The sequence below is a fragment of the Nomascus leucogenys genome, chromosome 7b (genome assembly GCF_006542625.1).
Source record: "Nomascus leucogenys isolate Asia chromosome 7b, Asia_NLE_v1, whole genome shotgun sequence".
Lineage (NCBI taxonomy): Eukaryota > Metazoa > Chordata > Mammalia > Primates > Hylobatidae > Nomascus > Nomascus leucogenys.
In genome coordinates this window covers 55,280,267-55,301,809 of record NC_044387.1, presented here as the reverse complement: position 1 = coordinate 55,301,809, position 21,543 = coordinate 55,280,267, and the positions used below count along the sequence as shown (strand labels likewise).

The window sequence follows — 21,543 nt, the reverse complement described above, 5'->3', positions numbered from 1 at the left end:
TGTCCTGGATATCTTTGTTAACCTTCTATCTCATTGATCTGTCTAATATTGACAGAGGGGTGTTAAAGTCTCCCATTATTATCGACAGTGGGAGTCTAAGTCTCTTTGTAGGCCACTAAGGACTTGCTGTATGAATCTGGATGCTCCTGTATTGGGTGCATATATATTTAGGAGAGTTAGCTCTTCTTGTTGACTTGATCCGTTTACCATTTATGTAGTGGCCTTCTTTGTCTCTTTTGATCTTTGTTGGTTTAAAGTCTGTTTTAGCAGAGACTAAGATTGCAACCCCTGCTTTTTTTCTTTAGCCCAGGCTCTTTTCATCTTAAAAGTTTACTAATTGTCAGTAAGAAAAAATAGACAGGAACTGGTAAGTAAGTCACACGGGAAAGTTTCAAAGGTCTCAGAAATCTAGAGTTCCCAAAGTCTCATGTCTTCATTTTCTGGCACTCTTGCCAAGTGGCTACTGGGAAAAATGGGTGGGCCTTTTCAGCTATTGGCAGACTGGCCCATGCAAAACCTAGTAAGTGCCCATGGTATTGTCACCTGTGCACCTTTTCAGATCCCCAAGATACCCTCTGCTTCCTGGTTGTAGAATCCCCAACATAGGGTGCTGGCACAGTTAGACCTGGCCTTTCAGAATCAGAAGGCACAAAATGATTATAGGCAGTGGCTGCAAATTTACTAACTCTTGCTTTCTGAAGTTTTACCAATTGCAAAAAGATCCTTGCTTTGAATGAAGGAGCGTTTTGCTGCCTTTGATCTGCTCCCACTGGGTGTGGGGCCAGCGGTGTAGGAGCTATCTCACTGCCCTGTGCGCAGGAAACTGAAGATGGAGTTTCTCGCCTGTCATTTTCAGCTTCAGGGTCACAATTGGTTGGTCTTTGGCAAATAACTGGTTATCAGTGCACAAGAAGCCTGGAGGGGAGTGGGGAATGGAGACAAAATGAGTTAGTAAAAGGATGTTGAGACATAAATAAAAGTGTGCCTTGTGGAGCTTAGTTGCAACTGTCAGGGGAATGACAGAGAGCAAGCATGTTCTTGGAGAGATCAGGTGGCCATGCTTGCAAATGAAAATCCTATCTGGAGCCTGTTGCCAACCCCTGTCCCCAAGAACAGGATGAGCTCTGGCACAGCTCTGAGGTGCTTGATTCATGAGCCATTTCCATCTCTCTGGGGAAAGCTGCATATGAACAGCATTTTGGAGCCTGCCTCTGGTGACGGCATGATTTATATTCCCCAGAGCAGGCAGGATCTGGGCTTCTCACAGGGTACCTGGCACAGATGCTGGCAGGGCAGGTGGGTACCATGAAGCAGCTACTGCCTGCCTCTGGACAGCTCCCTCTCTCCAGCTCCCCTCTCAGCCCTTGCCAGGAGGTATACCTTCCTGCCCTCCACTTAGGCCAGCTTGTACTGACTTTGACCTTTTGCCCTCACTGTTCTCCATGACCATAATAATCCAGACCTCAACCTTCTACCTAACTCCAGGCAGAAGACTAGGGCGGGTTCCAGCCAGGACTCTGGCTGATGGGCAAGTGCCAAGTCAGGCCCCTGAAACAAGAACAGAGTTCTCTTTTACCCTCCAGAGTCCAGGAGTAGAAAGGGCCCATGAAGGACGTCTGAGCCAGAATCCTCAGGCCCAGAGAGCCACGAGGGAAGGAGAAATCGATCGTGTGGCCAGGTCTGGAGGGCAAGACAGGTAGGCAGGGCCAAGGGTCCAGAGCTGTGTAGACAGGAGTGGAACTTCCGTAAGCAGACTAGGAAGAAAAGACAGGCGGAATCTTAGCTTTTGGTGCCTCCCTAGCTTGCCAGTGCTGAGCAGCTGGTGGGCCAGGAGTGCCCTCCTTTTCCACTCTTCCTGCCTTGCCACCCGGCTCATGGGCCCTCTCTCCCTCGAGTTATCCTCTGTTGAGCTATGACCACCAGTTTTGTCTGCAAAGCCAATGTGTCTCTATTGTTTCTTCTCCGTTTCAGATCATGGCCATCAGAGTAGTGGCTAAAATCAGGCCATGAGACTAAATGCTTTAGGGGCTCTTTCTGCACAGCCACTGTTTGTGTATTCACGTTCTCATGTTTCATTCCCTTCTCCTCTGTTTCTTTTCTTGCTGTCTCCCCTGCTCATCCTGTACTGATTGTTCATTCAGTCTTTCTATATACATACATGTACTACTATGTAATGATTTATTTTTCATGTTGCAGAGATTAGCGTGCCTATCTAGCAGCTTCTCAGGGCAGAAGTGTTCCTTCTTTGAGTAATCCCAGCCCCAGCTGAGTGTCTGGGATGTACTGGTTGCACAGTGAGTTTTTGAGGGTTGGTCAGCCTAATGACCACGTGAATGAGTGAGGGGCACCAAAGCTTATCTTACTTTCCTGACTTCCTCCCAGGATTTGGGAATAGCAGGATTTATTTTGTTTTTTAAATTAACATACAGTATGTATCAGTCAGTATCAAAACAAGAATAAGAAACCACACAATAATTTGAACAGAGATAGTTTAAGATAAAGAATTGTTAACTCTAATAGAGATTGGAGTAAAAGGGATTGGCTAGTAAGAAGGAAGAACTAAAGGATACTATTCATACCAGATAGTAAACGCCTTGAAGGCAGCTATAATGTGACTGTCATCTGTTTAGCCCCTGTAGTTCTTACACATGGGTCCTACCCAGTAATCATTGTTGAAGCAATGTGAATTGAATCAGGGTCTATGGTGACCAGATGTGCCATCTCTAGAAAGTCACTCAGAGAAATGGGTGCAGGAGAGTGAGTGTGCTGTGAGGACCGGTGGCAAGGCACTAGGGACTCCTACTGTATAGATACGAGGCTTGTTTTGTAAATGGGAGATTCCTTTATCTATGACATCGCCTGTTTGTTTTTCCCTTCAGTGTTAATACTTTGAAGGGTCAGGAAATAGGAAACAACCCCATGAAGCAGGAGATACTGAGGGCTCAGTCTGTGGCTGACAGTAAGAACAGAACTGCAAGATAATGGAGGCTGATACCGGTCCCAGGCAATTCTTCTCCCCTTTGCAAAGCGCTGAATGACAAGCCGATTTCTCAGCTCCAAGCAGGCAGTTGCATTCACATGATAAATGTGTCCCTGGACAGAGGAGCTTGTTGAGTAATATTTACCAGGGTCTCTGTGAAGGGCCTTCAGCTCCCAAAGGAGCCTTTCAAGCCTTCACCTGCTTGCCTGTTCAGCTGACGTCCATGAGGCAGTGAGAGGAATAAAACCTCTCCGGCATGATGGGAGCTTGGTGATTTGTTTCAATGCTAGACGTTTCCTGGTTTCTCCTAATTCCTGTATTCAGCCCCTCCCTGTTGAAGTCAAACCCCAGGAGAGAAGCATAGAGTCTGTGAGAAGCTTAGAGCCTTTTAGGGGGAGGGGAAGGGAGGTCAGTGAGTGCCACAGATCTGAGCTGGACTCAGACCCAGCTCTACCACCTAATACTCTTTAGCCCAGTTCCTTGGCTTCTCTGAACCTCTGTCACCTTTGATATAAGATAGAGATAATAAGAGCTACCTCACAGAGTTGTCATAGAGATAAAATTAAATCTGTGTAAAAATACTTTGCACATTATAAAATTCTCTCCAGCATAGGTCATTCATTCATTCAGCAATTCCCCATTGCATACCTGCTGCATGCCAGGTACTGCGCTGTGTTTAAAGAGCCATTTCCAGACTGTGAAGGCTGGGAAGAAAAGCAGGCTAATAGCCAGGACTTTACCAGTCATCAATGTGGTTCTGAGATAATTACTAGATGTTTTTATCTGGGTTTTCCAGAGAAACAGAACCAATAAAAGATACACACACACACACACACTATATATATACACACACACACACACACACACACACACACACACACACTAAGTAGATATAAATAGGATGTGCTTGTATATTTATTTATTTATTTTTATAAAGAGATAAAGGAAACTTATTACAAGGAATTGGTTCATGTGGTTATGGAGGCTGAGAGGCCCCAGGATCTGCCACAGCAAGCTGGAGACCCAGGAAAGCCAGTAGTGTAAGTTTCAGTTCAAGTCCAAGCCTGAAGGCAAAAGATTGATGCCTTAGGTTGGTGACAGTGCAGAAAGAGCAAATTTTCTCTTTCTCTACTTTTTTGCTCTATCCAGGCCTTCAATGGATAAGCAGATGAGGCCTCACGCTGGGGAGGGCAGTCTACTTTACTCAGTCTACCAGCTTAAATGGTAATCTCATCTAGAAATACCTTCACAAACACACCCCAAATAAGGTTTAGCCAAATATCTGGGCACCCTGCAGCCCAGTCATGTTGACATAAATTTAGCCATCACACCAGGGTTGGTGTTCACATAGAGCATTCAAGTTTGCATAGCAGCTTTACATGCCATGTCTGATTTGGCCCCCAGAATGAGGGGCTTATTTCCCTTCTCTGTCACAGGTGTCGCCAGCTTGGCCATTTGAAGTGGGTCATGTTTGTCCTAAACCCAAATCTCTATGCACCAAGCCTTATTCCTCTCAGTGACAGGAGGTCTTCCCCTTTCCAGAGTCCCACCTGCCGAGCACATTAGGGGCTTGCGACTCTGTCTGCTGCCTGCAGTGCCCTGGTGCCCTCCACTTCTTCACACCGGTCCTTAGCAGGAAGGTCTGAAAGCAGTTTTCCTGTGGGCTTAGAGTTATCTGGGGGCGAGGTATCAGTAAGCATCTCCGCAAGGTCTGAATGTGGTCCTGATGCCTAGGATAGGTGAGGGCTCAACACAGAGATGTGCCTTTGTGAGCCTCAGTTGGTTGGGAGGCATGGTATGGTATGGAGGAGGATGGCTGCAGGCTGGTGGCGCTCCCACAGACACATTTGTCCTGGCCTGGCTGTCCATGTCTCAGCAGGGCACAGTGCATGGCTTTTACATTTAATAAGCCTTTTGCCATTTTAATCATGCTGATGAATCGAGGTACTCCTGGGTATTTCTGTTTACTTAAAACACATTGTGAGATGTTCTGTTAAAGTCTGTCATAGGGGAAATATGAATTTATTAATTCAAAAATGGTCACCTCCTCATGCTGAGCTTGGAAAATGGGCCAAATCAGCGGCAGTTCTCAAGTTTGCGTTTCCAGCAGTGCCTGCCCTGCTAGCACTGCAGCCACTTGTCAGCATGTTTGTCTCCTCATCTGGAAAATGCCATTTTAGGCTGCATGTCCCCCTTGCCTAGGACAGTACCCAACACAATGTAGGTATTTAGTTACTGTTTCTGGAATGGACTGGACTGCAGCTTGCCCAGGGAGGACTGCCTCACAGCTGCACTTGCCTCAGCTGTATCCTGGGAAGAGTGCCTGACCAGCCCATCACAGACAGCACCTTACCTAGTCTGTCATACATATGCTAGGTGCTGAGAATACAGTTCTTATTCAGACACAGCTCCTGCCTGTAGAGAGTTGACAGCAGAGTGGGGGGTGACAGCCCATAAACAACCAACCAGAGTTCATCTTGAGAAGCAGTGGACAAAAGAAGTTCAGGAAGAGGGCCTCAGGGACACTGAGGAGGGAGTGGGGTGATGCTGGCATTTGGAGACAATGGTATTAGAGGTTCATTTGGTGACAGAATGGCACAGGACCTCAGAGCTGACTTCCATAGTTCAGCGCTTCCTTTCTCTGATTGGCTTTTTCTGCAATTTTTCCTGCAGGGCCTGTGCCAGCAGTGAGACCGAGAGTGAAGCAGGAGACATCATGGATCAGCAATTTGAAGAGATGAACAACAAACTCAACTCGGTCACTGACCCCACTGGCTTTCTGCGGATGGTTCGCCGCAATAACCTCTTTAACAGGTGTGTGGGGGGCGCTTTCCCCAGGCCCCGTGCGGGGCAGCGTGCTCTGAGCACAGATAATGTGCCTTCAGTGGATGCTCCTTCCGGCTGGTTAGGCTTCTGGCTCGTGTCATGCATTTGCAGCAGCAAGCGTGATGCTTCCACAGCCCCATGCCCGTCAGGGCCTCTGCTTCACAGCAGCATCTCCAGCTCAAGCGAGAAAACAGTGACAGGCTTGACGTGACAATCCTCATTTGGATGGGATAGGAGTCCCAGGGGATAGTTGGCTGCTTCTTCACGTAGCCTCAGAGCTGACTTTCCAAACATCAGGCAGAAGCCAGAGCAACTTCACATACTTCTTTGCTAGCTTTTGCGGTAACTCATGGGCCAGGTACCTGCACTGACTTCCTGGCCTGAGATTCAGGGAAGTCAGGGAGAGTGAGAATGCTAGTGCTGTTGGAGGGAGAAACTGGGCCTAGGAATGCACTCATCCAGACCCAGGCTCACCCATCTGTGCCAAGACCTCAGTTCCCTGTCACTTGACCAAATAGGTCTTAATGGCTTTAAGATGAATCGAATTTGAAATTTCCAAGCCAGCACACCCCTTCATCTTTTTCTTAGGAGTGATACCCAAGCTGGGTCCGGATAAACAGGGCAGGCAGTTGGGGTTGAGGGACACCTGTCCCACTGTTGTTTGGTTGCCTGGCAACAACCTAGGAGTACATTTTGATAGACCTCTTTGGGAAGACATCACAGACTCCCTAGGTCCCTGCCACAGCCTGAAGGCCTGCCTTTAAAGGGTTGACCCTAGAACATAGGCGGGAAGTGACTGTGCACTGGGTGGGAGGCAGCCTCTGCTTGGCAGCCCTGCTGTGCAGGGCATTGTGTGCCCTGTCTGTTCCTACTCCAGGCCCTGGTTTCCTCTCATTATTGTGCTGTCGGGGTGACAAATGTGTGTTGACTTTCCCAGGGCTGAGTTGAGTGGGAAGGGAGCCAAGGGCAGGGGATGTAGGAGCTGGCAGCCTGGTTGTAAGGAGGCCAGAACTTCAAGCTAGTTCACCTTTAGTTCCTTCTTCCCAGCCACCTTCACAGGTATCCCTCATGGCTTTTGGTTTCATGTAGGGATGCAACCAGGTTTGCGGAGGCCTGGGATTGGGCCTGGACACATGTTCTTGCTCTACCAACTTCTCAGCCAGTGAAGGCAGGTGACACTTACCTCTGCCAGGTGATGCAAGCTGTGGTGATAAACTAGAGTGCGAAGAGCTCAGAGTGCAGCCTCTGGCCTTGCCACTCACGAGCTGTAGGACACTAGGGAGGCAGTTTCACTTCTGTCAGCCTCAGTCTCGTCATCTGTGAAATGGTGATGGCTTCTTACCCTGCAGGGTTCCTGTAATGTGGGAATAAAGGAGCCAGTGTATAAATAACACACTGACTGACTTAATGTGTGGAAGGCGCTGAACAACTGGTGGGTTTCTGTTGTTTTGAGTAAAGTGGGAAGAATAGTGCTAAACTTAAATTCTTAACGTGGGTGGAGAAACTTTGGAAGGGATGAGACGTCGGTGTGCCTATGCAGCAGCTGTTGGCCATCTTGGGTTGTAGCCTCCCCCATCCTTCTTCCTTTCCTACCTCAAGACCTTCACATGAGAGAGCTGCCAAAGCAGACGGTCAGGCATCCATGGTGACCTGGATGCAGGCACTCCAGCAGTCAGAAACCAGTTCCCCCAGGACCTCAGCACTATGGAAGAAAAGGGTCAAGCCAGGTATATCTAGGGTCCTAGCTTATCAACCCTGGGCTTGGGGTGGTGTGCACTTTGAATGGTGGAGTGCTCATTTTGGAAAGATGGTTTCTGTCCTTCTGAGCAGCCCTGCAATGGCTCCAGTGAGCACAATGCTATAGATTAATTTGTTGGTTCACTTATACAACACAATCTCCGTCCCCAGCCAGGCTGAGTATTGTGCCCAGCCCTGGGGACTGAGTGGGGAGCAGCAAGGCCCACAGCCTCAGAGCTTGCACCCAGCTCCCTTGGCAAGGTCTGACCCAACCCAGTCCCACCCTCAGAAAAGCAAAGGAATTGAAGGGGTCTCTGCAGACTGTTCCAACCCCGACCCTTTGGATGAGGGAAATAGCTGGCATTCTTCTCGCTTCAATGTGGTAAGCCCTTAAGGCCCAGGAAAGTTTGCAACACTGCGTGTTCTCTGGTGCCTCTCTCAGAAGCCAGGAAGGGGGATTCTGGCCTTCATCCACAAGAGAGTGGAGCTACAGCTGAGGGAACCACGGAGGCAAAGGTATCCTTGTTAGAACAGTGCAAACTTCCCTGGAAAACTTGCACTGCAGCCTCACATCTTATAGCTGAGCACACATAGGCCAGAGAGGAGGGAGATCTGCCCGTGAACAGGTGCCAAAACATTCCTCAAAGCTTCCCTGCCAGCCTGTCCCTGCCCTGCTGTGGGGTCCCAGGCCTCCCACTCTGTCCCATGTATGGCCAAGGATCTGGGCTAAGAGTGCACTGGCTTGTGACTGAACAGAGCGGCTAGAAGTGGCTTTTCTGCGGATTGCTGATAGTGGCCAGCGTTTGCAGAGTGCTCGTACCCTGGAGCCAGCAGAGGTGATGTGGAAGCAACCATGTGTGTAGGGCCTTGTGTGCTGGAGCAGTAAGGGCTCCCCTCTCCAGGGGCTCTCTAGCTCAGTGATTTTATGGATTCCTTGGCCCCTTTGTTCCTGGGTGGTTTGTTGGACTGATTTGGCAATGAGGCCTCTGTAGCTAATGCGAGTCAAGTGAGAGTTGGCTTTAGGTTTTTCTCCCTTGCCACTTCAGGAAGTGCTGTTTGTTCTGCTGTCATTTTTGAGGTCTCTGCAGTCACTATTTTTCTTCTTGCCTATTGGCAGAAAACACATTTGCATTTTGAACCCAGGGTAGGCACTGCTATTGAATGAAAAACAAAGATCCTTCTCTTGGCTAGCACCCTGATCTTGGTGTGAGCCCCAGAGGGCAGAGCAGCAGCCCTACTTTTGGGAGTGACGCTGAGGACTGGTAGGCCAGCACATGCATGTAAGTGTCTGTGTGTGTGTCGGGAGAGATTCTGTGGAATGTACGTATGTATTTGTATGTGCAGGGTTGTATTTGTATGTGTGTGTTTGTGTGTGGTATGTATATATGGTATGTGTGTATGTGACTGGACCTGGGTCAGTCAGCAGATCACATTTGCTGTAGAAAAGAGAAGGAAGAACAGGACAGGCTTTTGACTGCATCCTGGATCCTGGACTACAGAGAGTGCCTTGGTATTAAGTAAGGTGCACCCATCCAGAGTCATTTAGGGCCAGTATCCCAGAGAAGTTTCCTGACTTCTGTAAGCCACCATTGGTGCAACAAGCATCCTAGATCTTTAATTTTCCACGTTATATCTGTGTGTGACACAATGTGGAAAGGGACTTTCTTATTGTCCAGAGAGCAGTGACTAGAGCCAAAACAGAGGACAAAGAAGTAAGTCTCCTTTTTCTAAAGAGAGGTGCACAACAGGGCCAGAGCCCACCCTCAGGTCTCTGCAACTTCCCTCCAGTGCCCTGCGGCACACTTCTGGTCTCTCATAGAAGACTGGATAAGGAATCAGCAAGAGAGAACCTCAGCTTGGTTGGGGGTCCTTCCAGAGAATCACCAGCAAAAACTGGGGTCCTGCTAGATGGGGAAAGAGGCCTCTCCATCCCATGGGCCCAGCCTCCATGACTATAGAACAGGGAGAAAAGAAAGTAGGGAGGATGCTAGGTGGGAGTGGGCCGGCCACAGTGCTCAGCATGCCCACATTTAACGTGGCACAGGTGTGTGTGTGTGTCCCGCTGGGTGGGTCACATGGGCCCAGCACCTTACTGGTTCTCCACCCAGAAGGCTGTCTGCTGGGCAGGGACCTCAGCCACACATTATGGAGTGTGCAATCAGTGGCAGAGTGGAGGGGTTCTGGGGGAGCCAGAGCTGTTGCCACGTTGAGGGGTGCAGAGGAAACCCTGCAGAGCTTTTCCCTGCCCCCTTCCCTCTCTGCCCTCAACACCTGAGGGTCAGGCCCTGAAAGTGGAGAGGCAGTAGTGCTCCCAGAGCCTGCCCTGCCCTCCAAATCCATGCATGAAAGCCTGGCCTGCAGTGGAGGTGGGAGGGAATGCAGTGACTGTAATACACAGGAGGACTTCCTAAAGGCACGGGGAAGAAAGTGTCAGCAGGACAGTGGAGAGCAGTGACTGGAGAGGAGAGCCATCTCCACGAGGCCAGCCTGGCAAGTAAGCTGAGACCTGGCACACGTGTGTCCTGCTGTGTGTGCATCTGCATGGATGTGTAGTTGTAGTTCTTTTTTTGTTTAGAGACAGAGTCACACTCTGTCACCCAGGCTGGGTTATAGTGGTGCCATCATAACTAACTGCAGCCTCAAACTCCTGGGCTCAAGCGATCCTCCTGCCTCAGCCTCCTGAGTAGCAGGGACCACAGGTGCACACCACCTCACCCAGCTAATTTTTTAAAATTATTTTTTTGTAGCGAAAGTGTGTTGCTATGTGGCCAAGGTTGGCTCAAGTGATCCTCTCACCTTGGCCTCCCAAAATGCTGGGATCCTTGTGACTGTCCGTGTCTGGCCAGGCTGTGGTTCTTTATGAACATACATGTGGGCCACCCTGCTTTAGGGCCGTACAGAGGCGTGCTGCAGCAGTGCTGCAAAAGCCCAGTGTAGGTAGGCAGGCCATCTGCTGATCACTGTCTCCCTAGGTCTAGGCCTTTGTCTGTGGTGAGGCACACAGTGCAGAGGAGAAATCTTGGGCTCTGGGGCCAGCCAGACCTTGATTTGAAACCTGGCTGTGCCCTTTGTTAAGGTGACCTTGAGCTTTTTACGTTTGCTTACCGATAGTTACTAGGATGCAATAAGGGTAATGATGACTAGATCAATCCTGCTGTGTAGTAAGTAGTTTCTTTCTCTCCCCACCTTGAGTCTGAGGTTTCTATGGCACCAAAGGCTGTTTTCTGAGGGGTGAATCAACCACTCAAAAGATCCAAAAGATCAAATCTCCACCAAGAAACTGATAGATTGATGCTTCTTCCTGCTACAACCTCTCTCAGGGCCACTGGAAACACCTTGAATAAATGCAGAGTGATGACCCAATCTGCCATCAGCTACAGCTATAGCCCTGGCTTTGAACCCCCAAGATTGCATAACCAGCTTTCTGGCTGGGGTCCTGCATCTCTGTCCCCTGCTCCTTGTTGGCGCCTCTTTGGCTTCTGGCCCCAATAAGGAGCTGAGTGTTCTCTCCATCTCTGACCTCCAGGTCATCTGTGCCACATTAAATGTGGTCATATAGAGCATGCCATGGCTGCCATCCACCCATACTCACCTCGTTGTGACTATTCTGGGCAAGGATCTTCCCTGCCAACAGCTGCTGCAGCTGTTGGTTCCAGTCACCAGGCTTTGGGCAGGAACCCCTGTCCCGTCCCTGCCTGTCTTGATGCCTATCAACAGCCTCAAATGGTTGCTGGTGCTCAGCAAGGTGAATTGCCCCAAGTCTGCCCGCTTGTCAGTGGCAGAAGTGAAATCTGCCCCTCACTGGATGTGACTTTGTCCCTCACACTGATCCCATTACCACCCACCTGGGACAGGCTGACGGTTATCACTGTCCCCCCTCTGGCTGGGGCACAGTTTTGTTTGTGTCCCTCTCTTGACAGGAGTCACAGGAACTCCAGTGGGGTTGGGTGGAAGTGTGAAGCTTGGCATCTGAGTACTTCACAGTCCTACCCTGCCATTCTTCCCATTTCCTGTTCCATTTCCCCCCCACCCTCTGTCCTAACCCAGAGGAACCCCATTCACATCTCAGGGTCTTCACTTGGGTATGGGGACATGGCCAAAGAGGGCTTTGCCCTGAGGCACTGTCTCAAACACAGCGTCTTTCACAAACCCATCTTGGATTGCCCCTACTGGAAACATTTCTCCCTTCTCTAAAAATTCCTGGTGCTTTATCTGCGGGTAGGGAGCCACAACCTGGCAACTTGCATTTGTCACCTGTGTCCATGCCCTCTCCCCTCCCAGGCTGTGCAGTCGCCCAAGGCTCAGTCACTTCTGATTTATCTCTGTATCCCCCAAGGAGCCTAGCAGGGTGCCGTGTGTTAAGTAGGTACAGGCACGGAAGGAAGGGAGGAAGGAAGGAAGGGAGGGAGGGAGGGAAGGAGCAAGGGAGGAAGGGAGGAAAGGAGGGAGGGAGGGAATTAAGTAACCATAACAACAACAATAACAAAGATGATAATGACAGCAGTGCGCATCTGCTGATTACTTCCCAGCACTCAGCACTGTGCTAAGTGCTTTACATGTGTTATCTTAGTCAATCCCTACAGCAACCATGAGGGGTACTATGATGACACCAAGGCTTAGAGAGTTTAAGTCAGTTGCCCAGGGTCTCACAGCTAGAAAATGACAGAGCCAGCATTAGGAGCCAGGTCTGCCAGACTCCAAAGACAGTGCTCCGGCCCCACAGGCCCTCATCCATCTAACTCCCTTTCCAAGTGATCACCATCTTTGCCTGAATTCCTCCCGTGACAGGGAGCTTACTACCTCCTGAGGCAGCACATTCTGTCTTCAGACAACTCTGACTAATCCAGCCCTGGAGGTTCTCTGTGAACAAGTGAATTCGACCCCACAAGTTTGTTTTCAGGGACAGGCTTGGACCCACAAATTGCTTGAAAGTGCAAAGTCCTTTGGAAGGGGGTTTTGCTGTGTTGCTGGACATGCATCAGCTGGGCAGGCTACCACACACAAGGCTGTCTTCTTCTCTCCATCCCTGAGCACTTGAGAAGCCCACCCCAATGACTGCCTGGCTCGGGCCTTTGTTCTGATGTCTGAATGGGGTCAGCAGGAAAAGCCTGTGCAAGGCTGGCCTGGGCATCAGGTTCTTTTAAGGTGAGCATCTCCAGGCTTGGCTCTAGAGCCTCATACTCATTACAGTAAAGAGCAGATGGCCACAGCACAATGCCCAGAGTGGGCAGAGGCCAGGCACCACCAACTGCTGTCGTGGCTCCTGCAGGTGGGCAGGTGCAGACCCTCTTGATGGAGGCATGTGCCACAACCCTTAGCCCAGGCAGGGAACCTACCATGGACCCAACATGCCCAAGAGAGTCCAAGAGCAAGGGGAGAGAAGCCATATGCAGCTCCAGACTCATTCCTGGGCTTGAGAGGAGCCAGGCACTGCTGGAAGAGCCAGGGTCCCTGCCTGCGCCTGCCCAGCCTTGTGGCTCTTCTCTGGAGGAGCAGCCAGGCACATGGCAATTAAGGAGGTGAATAGGTAGAAGTGCCCGCAGCTTATTGCATAAGTACTTAAAATGCAGTGTTCACCAGGTTCACCTCCCAGAGGAGACAGCCTTTCGTGTGAGGATGTTCATGGAGGGAAGTCACTGAATGGTTTCAGAATCCTGTTTTTTAATTGAATTGAGGCAACTCTGGTTACTTGAATATAATGTATTTGCCAATTAATTTTTCCATTAATATCTTAAAACTCAGGTTCAAATCTCAGGCCAGCTACCTCAGAAGATGCAGCTCAGTTGAGAGCCCCAGGGGGGATTTGGGAGCATCCTGGTTAGGGCTCAGTTGAGAGAGGAAGGAGCCAAAGGATTTTCTAGGTAGCTCGATCCCAGCAGAGCAGGAGCTACACTCACGGTCTGCCAGGTGCAGTCCTTGCCTGTGAGGCAGGAAGCTGCAGCCCAGAGGGGTTGAGGGGCTCACCTGAGTGAGTGTGAGCAGGTGAGTGAGTGAGGGGCATGGCAGGTGAACATGCGCAATAAAGACATCCTGAGAAGGTGAGGACCATGTGTCTGATCAGAAGAGAAATGACAGGGCTGAGAAATGGCAGCCACACCTTGAATGAGCCGCCACCACCGAGGACCCTCCCTGACCCCTGACCCCTGCAGAACTCTGACCTGGGGACAGTCTTCACAAATGGCCCCTGGACTGGTGCTCTGTGCAGTGTCTGCCTTTCTGGGATAGAGGGCACAAACCAGATGAGGCAGATGAGGGTTCAGGGCATGATGCCACATAGCACCAGGCCTTCGGCTCCCCAGAGAGCAGAGGGCCCCCCCTCAGGCCACAGGCTTTCTGCTGCCTGACTGCATGGAGTGGTGGGGCCTTGCCCCTGATGTCGCTGCCTTAGAGGAGATGTTTAACCTTGCATCTTTGTTTACTCGTTAGTAACAGTGAACGGGGCTGAGGGCTGGAAGAGGATGCGAGTGGTGTGCTTACGTCACAGCCCAGAAGATGGCAGGGACCCACCTGGCCCTGAGATTCCATGTCCATACTCTAGAAGATGCCCCCTATCAGTTTAGTTCCCTTCTCACCCTTCCCTTCCGGCCATCCTAAAGATGTCATGGCTAGAAGTACCCTGGGGTGAGCGTTCCTGCCCTATGTCTAGACAGACCATGAAGGAAGCAAGTGCCTGGTGAGGAATTAAGCCCCAGAGGAGCAGGAGGACCGGACACAGGGAAGAGGCAGAAAGGAAGACACTCCCAGAGGCCTCGTTCTGCCACCTGTGTTCAAGCGTTAAGATCAGACGCACACATGTGAGCACACATGTACACAGCTGCTATCGGGCCTTGTTTGGTCCTCATCAAATTGTGAACTCCAGGAGGGCAAGGACCAAATCTCCCTGTTCACTGAATTCCTCCCCTGCAGCTCACCCAGGGCCACCAAGGAGGCACTTAACCTGTGCTGAATGGGTGAATGAGCACCACCTTTCTCTTTGGTGCCATGAGGGGCAAAGCCTTCCCTCGGGTCGCCCCTTCATGCGTTCCTCAGGTGGCACCCTTCCTAGCTGCCCCTTCCCAGGCAGTCTCACAGCGCTGCCCCCACGGTAGTGGCTGCCTCTGGGTCGATGTGTGTGGAGCAGACAGCCCCAGCCAGCCAGTAAGGCTCTTCCAGATTGCACTAAGCTCTAGCATGCCTGTTCCCTCTTCCCAGCCATCTGGTCAGCCCTACTGCAGAGACAGGAGGGCCAGAATCCTAGGGCTAGGTGGGCCCCCGCCATCCTGGTCATCTTCAGGCTTGAGCCAGAGCCCTTTTCTTAGCCTTCACTGAGGGAGAGTCAAGCCCCTGTTTCTTCATCTGCTGACCCCATGTAGACGCTTCTCTGCCAAGGAGGCAGTGCTGTGTTCTTCATGTGGGAGACCTGATTCCTCAATGCCAGACTGCTGCAGAAATGCTGCCTTGGAAGCCAGGTGAGGGGTGACAGAACAGAGTGGGTTGAGGTGAGAGCCTGCCTCGCACAAGGCAGGGCGGGCAGACTCCACAGGGAGGTCTGTCCGGTCCCAGCTGCCTGAAAGAGCTTGTTTGGCCCAAGCAGAGTGGGTGCATTTCACTCTCCACCTCAGAGTGTGAGAGCCTGAGAAAGCTCTGTGTGTGTGTGTGTGTGTGTATGTGTGTGTGTTGGGGGAGGGGGATTGCCCAGGCTGCTGTCTGCACCGTGAATTAACTCCCCTCTTTAAGCCGAGTGTGGGTGGGAAGCCAGGGAGCAGCTGCACACCTGGGCAGGCTCATACTCACTCGCGGGCACTGCTGCAGCACAGACTGCCCAAAGGAGTGTGAGCAGTGCGCTGGCTTCCTCCTGCCTCAGGAATAGAGCCCTTCATCCTCCCCGAAGGGGAGGTTCACGAGCAGTGAGGGCAGCCCAGCCCAGCTGGCGTTTGTCATCATTCCAGAGACATGAGCCACGCCCCTGACCCCTCCGTCCCTTGGCTGCTCTTCACAGACCCTCTGTGGCCTCACCTCTCTCTGCATGCATGCTGGGCCCTCTCCTTTTCCCGCCACCACACAGACTGTGTGCTTTGGAGAAAATGGAAATGTTCCCGAAGTAGGTTAATAAACGTCATCTGAAGAATAAACTAATAAAGACAATGTGAGGTGAGAAGATCCTCTGCTGAGAGCTAGGCTGTCAGTCCAACTGGGTCCCTGCAGCCACGGGACAGGCTGTGAGAAAAGTGAGCCGGTGCCACCTGCTGGAGGCCCGGGGTGGTGCAGCTGTGAAGCCCAGAGCCACAGCCCCCAGGAGGGGCCACCCACCGTCACACCACCTTTAGGGACACAGACACTCACCTGGCTTCCAAGGCAGCATTTCTGCAGCAGTCTGGCATTGAGGAATCAGGTCTCCCGCATGAAGAACACAGCACTGCCTCCTTGGCAGAGAAGCGTCTACATGGGGTCAGCAGATGAAGAAACAGGGGCTTGACTCTCCCTCAGTGAAGGCTAAGAAAAGGGCTCTGGCTCAAGCCTGAGGAGGGCACAGCAAAAGCCCCTATCCTGCCAAGTGGGAGGCCTGATGCCCTGCCAGCCTGGTGGCTTTGTGCAGGTCTCTTTCTCTCTCTGGTCCTTGGTTCCTCGCCTGAAGAGGAAGAGTGACCTCATAGGCCCTGAGCCAGTGAGGCTGCCGTGGCAGGCCTGGCTGTGCCGGCAGAGGGGTGCATGTGTGCTCTTCTCTGGGCTGCCTTAATTCCTAAATGGGCAGCATAGCCCCTGCCGCGGCTGACGCTCCTGCCGCGTGGGAAGCATGTTTCCACCCCTTTCAAAGCTCCCATTCTAGCAAGCGAAAAGCACTGTTCTCCAGAGCCCAGAGAGCTGAGGCAAAGAGAAGTCAGCCAGGGTGAAAGGCCTGTGGAGATCAGAGCAATACTATATATACTCTAAAGTGCTGCCCTGGGGAGCCCCCAGCCCTCTGTGGCCGTTCTTCTACGAAGCAGTGAAGGACTAGGTTGTTGTGACAGTGCAGGAAGGTGGATGGCAGAGAGCAGGTCATCCCTCACACTCCAGTGCACACCTGTTAGTCGCTGTGAGCATTCTGCCACCTGGGGCCCAGAGCCCAGGGTGCCTGCTGCCAGCCAGCTGTGACTCTGAGGCCCCAAACCACGCCACCACAAGGACATGTATCAGCAGTGCCAACTCTTCTGGGCAGATTACAACACCAGAAAGCTGAGCCTGCACCCTAATTGTCCCATGCCTGATGCCCACACAGAGGAGACACGGGAAGGGCTGAGGTTCAGCAGAGGGATTGAGGGCTTGCCTAGATAGAGGAGATTTTTCATTTTCTAAAACCAGAAGTTCCAGTTCGATCGATCATCAGTAAAAAAAATAAAATTAAATTAAAAAAAAAAAAACCCTAGAAGAGGCCCTGCAAGAACTTTAGCCCAACCCTTTATTTTACCAGCAAGGAAAAGAGGGAAGTAGAAAGTGACATTTCTTGCCAGAGTCACAGCTCTTTGATGACATGTCTAGGCAAACTGGTGGTCCACTCCCAGCTGTGAACAGTAAGGCGCAGGGCTAAGGAGCTGACTGCTTTGCTGTTTTGATCTGTTGGGAATATATCTTTATGCAGATCTCTAGGCAGAGGTATCCCAGTAAGATAGCTGCAGTAGGTTGCTTTAACTGTTGCAGTGAGAACAGAAACTACATGTGAAAGGGAGCTCACACTTACCAGCTCCCAGCAGTCTGCACAAGGCAGCAGCAGCACTAATGATGGTGGAGGCAAGGAAACCTCGGGTCCGCTCATGCAACCAGAGAGGGGCTGTGACCTGCCACATCCTGTCCTCTGAGTCCCAGCCTGACACCCTCCTACCATGCGCACCTCTGGCGGAGGGCTCCCAGGGTTCAAGGGACCATCAGTAGCTCTTGGCCTTGGTTTCCTGCCTGCCATCCCCCCGGCCCCCGACTCCCATTCTCTGCCCCTGAGCCTATCACTCCCAGGGCAGTTCCCCAGTGGGGACCAGCCACACGTGGCTGCTGTCAAGGTGGACCAGGGCCACTAGCGTGGAGAAACCAGAGGCAGCTGCTGCCTGAAGAGCTACTAAGGAAGAGGTGTGGGCAGGAAGGCAGCACTGGGCCCAGCAGATGCAGGCCTGCAAAGGCTGCTGCTGCGGAGCCAGACGGCAAGCCACAGATGCCTCCTGCTCAGGGAGAAAGTCTTGATGGATTTACTTTGACCTCAAATCACGGTTTCAGGTTGGTTGGTTTTTTGGTTTGTTGTTTCATAATTACCAACTGACTATTTCTAGGCTTTTGTTTTTATTTTGAAAAGGATCTCTCTAGGGACAGGTTCCCCCCCAACACACACACACTGAATAGCAGCACAGATGAGAGGAGTATTCTCAAAGGACCGCCTGCCTGAGTGCAAGGGGCCCCGTGGCCAGGTCCTGCTGGGCCCACCCAGACTGGGCTGGCTAGGGTCAGTGCCCAGGAACTGTTGCTCCAGAGATAGTTGGTCTGTGAGCTGCCAGGTTGCCAGAAGGCCAAGGTAGGAGGCTGAGAGCCAGCACTTGATGTGGCATCCAGGGGGCAGAGGCCAGCAAGTGCCAATGGGGCACAGGTGGGCTTGGCGGCCTGGAGAGAGCAGGACAAGGTCAACTTTTGGGCAGGGGGTGCCCAGCTGAGACTCAGAGGCAGAGCCTTCATGGAGCTTGGGTACCCTGGCCACCCCATTAATCTCTGGTTCTTAAAGAATCTGCACTGCCTGGGCACATACCCAGATGGCCTAGAGAGGGTCTTCCAGGAAATATTCCCAGATCAGACAGGTGCCTTGAATGGCTGCATGTTTCCTAGCCCTGGTCAAAGATTCCTGACGGGCTTCCCAACTGAAGTTAGCCCAGGGTGAGGGTGGCATATGGTCTGATCATGGCTACTCTGCAACACAGCCCTGGGGATGGGGGGTAATGTTCTCTGGAGAGGGGTGTCGACACAGGTGGCCTCCTTATGCTCATCCCCTAGGAAACAACTGGTAGCCTGGGGAGAGGAACTTCTTGATCAGGCAAGCCTGGTTGTTTAAAGAGGTAAGAGGTACTGCTTCTCCCCATAGATAACCCCAGAGCCTCTGCCCAAGCCCATCTGGCCCACTTTCTTCAGCGTGCATCCCCAGCCCTCTCCACATGACTCCCCACACTCACTGCTCCAACTACGCTAGTCTCTATTTCCCTATGTTGTTCCTCTGTTGGAATGACCTCCTCCACTTTGTCCAGGCAGGGTACCACCAAATCATCCCTTGTAGCCCAGATCAAATGGTGCTGTCCCAAAGAGTCTTTCCTCAGATCAGCCGACCAGCAGTGGGAGTCAGGGACTTGTCCCCGGTACTGCCCCACCTCCATTGGAACCCAAGGCAAAGGTCCGTGGCCTGGGTGGCACCCATGGTGCCTGGCACATCATGGGCAGTGACACATGTGCGATGGGTTAGCGCCATTGGGCCCGTTAGATGCCTCTGGCATTCATGGCATTTTCAATAAAAAGATACCACTGCCATTAGCACTTAGGGCCTGGAATCCACAGCCCGGTCTCTGCCCTCCCGCCCCAGGCCTGTCTCTAGCTCACATGCCCAATCCTTGCCTGGCTCTCCACGCGCTGCAGCTATCCTCTCCAGGCCCCACACTCCCTGCCCCTAGGTGACACTGCCCCGATTGCAGGGCATGAAGTAGTGCCCAAGGCTGGGATTCGAGCTCAGCAGGTCTGTCCACCACTTCTTCCAGACATTTTCCTCTTTTGAATTGCTGGCCGGCATCAGACTCCAGCCTTTCCCTGGCACTTCCTTGTGTAGTTCAGTATTGCCAGTAGGGGTGCCCTGCCCAGATCTCCAGGGACTTCCCAATCTGACATCTTGTGCTCCTCAGGGAGGGGTCAGATGGGCCGGGTGTTTGGTTCTGATTTGTTGGAGTAAGTAGCCAAGCTTTGGAGCAGCTAAAGGAATTCCTGGGTCTCCCTAGACAGCTGGGGCTGTCCTGAGAACTCCCTAGAGCTGGGGTCTCTTTCTCTAGTAGGAGCCTTTTTAGATCAAAGCCGAAGGCCCTTGAGGTTTGTGGAGTGTCCCCATCAGTCATCTTGAGGACCTTGGGCCACAGCACTGTCTGGGGACATGGCACTCCCCCTGGTCTCCCCCAGCTGGACTGATCAGACTCAGGTACCTCAAGTTGGGGGTACATGAGCCCACAGTCCAGGCCATCATCTAGATTGTGAAACTTGAGGTACACAGGAAGAGTGTACCTAGTGCTCCTGCTGCTGCCCGTCTGCTCTCTGGATGGCAGCCTAGGCTCTTCGGGGCCGTGCTCCCTGTCTGCTGAGAACACGTGTGTATGGTAACCAACAGTGCCGTGACAGACACCGCGTGTCATGCCAAAGCGTCTCCTGGGGAGAGCAATTTGGTAATCTCTCCTTGAGGGGAGAATTGCTCTTTGCAGTGTATTCTGTGGAATTAAGTGAGCCTCTGAGTGTCACTCCAGGGTTATCTGTGCTTCACTGGCTCTGATGGCAAAGACATGCTGCAGCCCTCGTCACTTGTAATTACACGTTTCCAGAGTGAGTGAGGCCAGGGAGCGGACGTGAGTGGGCTCCCTGGCCCTCCAAGTCCTGCTGCTCTGCTTTTCTCTCACAGGCACCAGGCTGGGGGCTGAGGGTGCTGAGAGCTTGGCTTGGCACGACTCTAGAATTTAGGTCAAGTGGCGCATTGCCAAGATCACTAGGAGGAGTGGGAGAGAGCTAGGGGTAGAAACCTTACCTGGAAAACACATCACTGAATCTTTCAAATAATTTATTTTGATGTCACAGCTCCTGGCCTGGACCAGCAGAGAGGAGCAGCCTTCTGTGTTTTTCTTGGGCAACAATCTAGTTGCTGTCACTGCCAGTAGCCAGAGTACCTACTGAACCTCAGCAGTGTGGCTGGTTTAAGGCATGGTCTTTGCCCTTAAGGGTCGTAGAATATGTAGCAGAAACTCTTAAACTATGCACAGTGTCTGAATCGAGGTTAAGAGATCACTGATGGTGGGGTGTGGTGTCTCACGTCTGTAATCCCAACACTTTAGGAGGCCAAGGTGGGAGGATTGCTTGAGCCCAGGAGTTCAAGACCAGCCTGGGTAACACAGTGAGACCCCATCTCTACAAAAAAAAAATTTACAAATTAGCTAGGTGTTGTGGTACATAACTGTGGACCCAACTCCTCAGGAGGCTGAGGTAGGAGGAGCACTTGGGCCCAGGAGGTTGAGGCTGCAGTGAGCTATGTTTGCACCACTGCACTCCAGCCTAGGTCACAGAGCAACACCTTGTCTTTTTTTTTTTTTTTTTTTTTTTTTTTTTTTTTTAAAAGCTATCTCCTACAGGAAGGATGAGACCTTGTCCGTTTCAAAAAAAAAAAAAAAAAAAAATCACTGTCCAATAGTCAGGCACAGAATGTCACTGATGGCTGTGCTGCGGCCACAGTGGCCAGGCCATAGGGCAGGTGCTGAGAGGATGCGCGTGGGCAGCCTTGTTGCTGCATTGGAAACGGACTCGTTTCCCCTCCCTGTACCTCTTCTGCTCACTTGTGCATTTTGTCCTCTGTAGGTTCCCAGAGACTATGCCAGTGTCTGGCAGACAGCCAGCGCTTGTGGAAAATTTTCCAAATGAATTAGTGAATGAATGAATCAGTGAATGCTGTCATCCCATGTGGGAAGTATGAAGCTTGGGGTCCTTGGGGTTAAAAATGCTTCCGTATTAATAAAACTATGCCTGGAAACATTGTAACAGAAATTTAAAAGCAAAACAAAACTACACAGCCATACTCAAACCGACCCACTCTGCAGCTGCTCCTGGTCATAGCATCTTCCCAATGAGGCCATGGGGCCAGGGATTTCTACTGCCTTGCCACAGAGCTTGTGCTGGGGCTCAGGTGGGTGCTCAGCAGTTGCTCTGAGCCCAAGGTGGGGGCCGACATGCTCTTTGTCCTGTCTGCAGCCCCCACGTGGTACATTAATTGGCATTGGGGCACTGTC

At 51.7% G+C, this 21,543-nt stretch overlaps 1 protein-coding gene across 1 annotated transcript in view; it reads left to right on the top strand.

Annotated features, from left to right (window-relative positions):
• The window catches only part of TTC28 (tetratricopeptide repeat domain 28), a 726,372-nt gene that overhangs the window by 665,521 nt on the left and 39,308 nt on the right, over positions 1 to 21,543 (top strand). Inside the window, exon 13 of the mRNA XM_003258029.2 lies at positions 5,654 to 5,794. Coding sequence (XP_003258077.2) covers positions 5,654 to 5,794 — 141 coding nt within the window. The remainder of the gene's footprint in view (positions 1 to 5,653; positions 5,795 to 21,543) is intronic.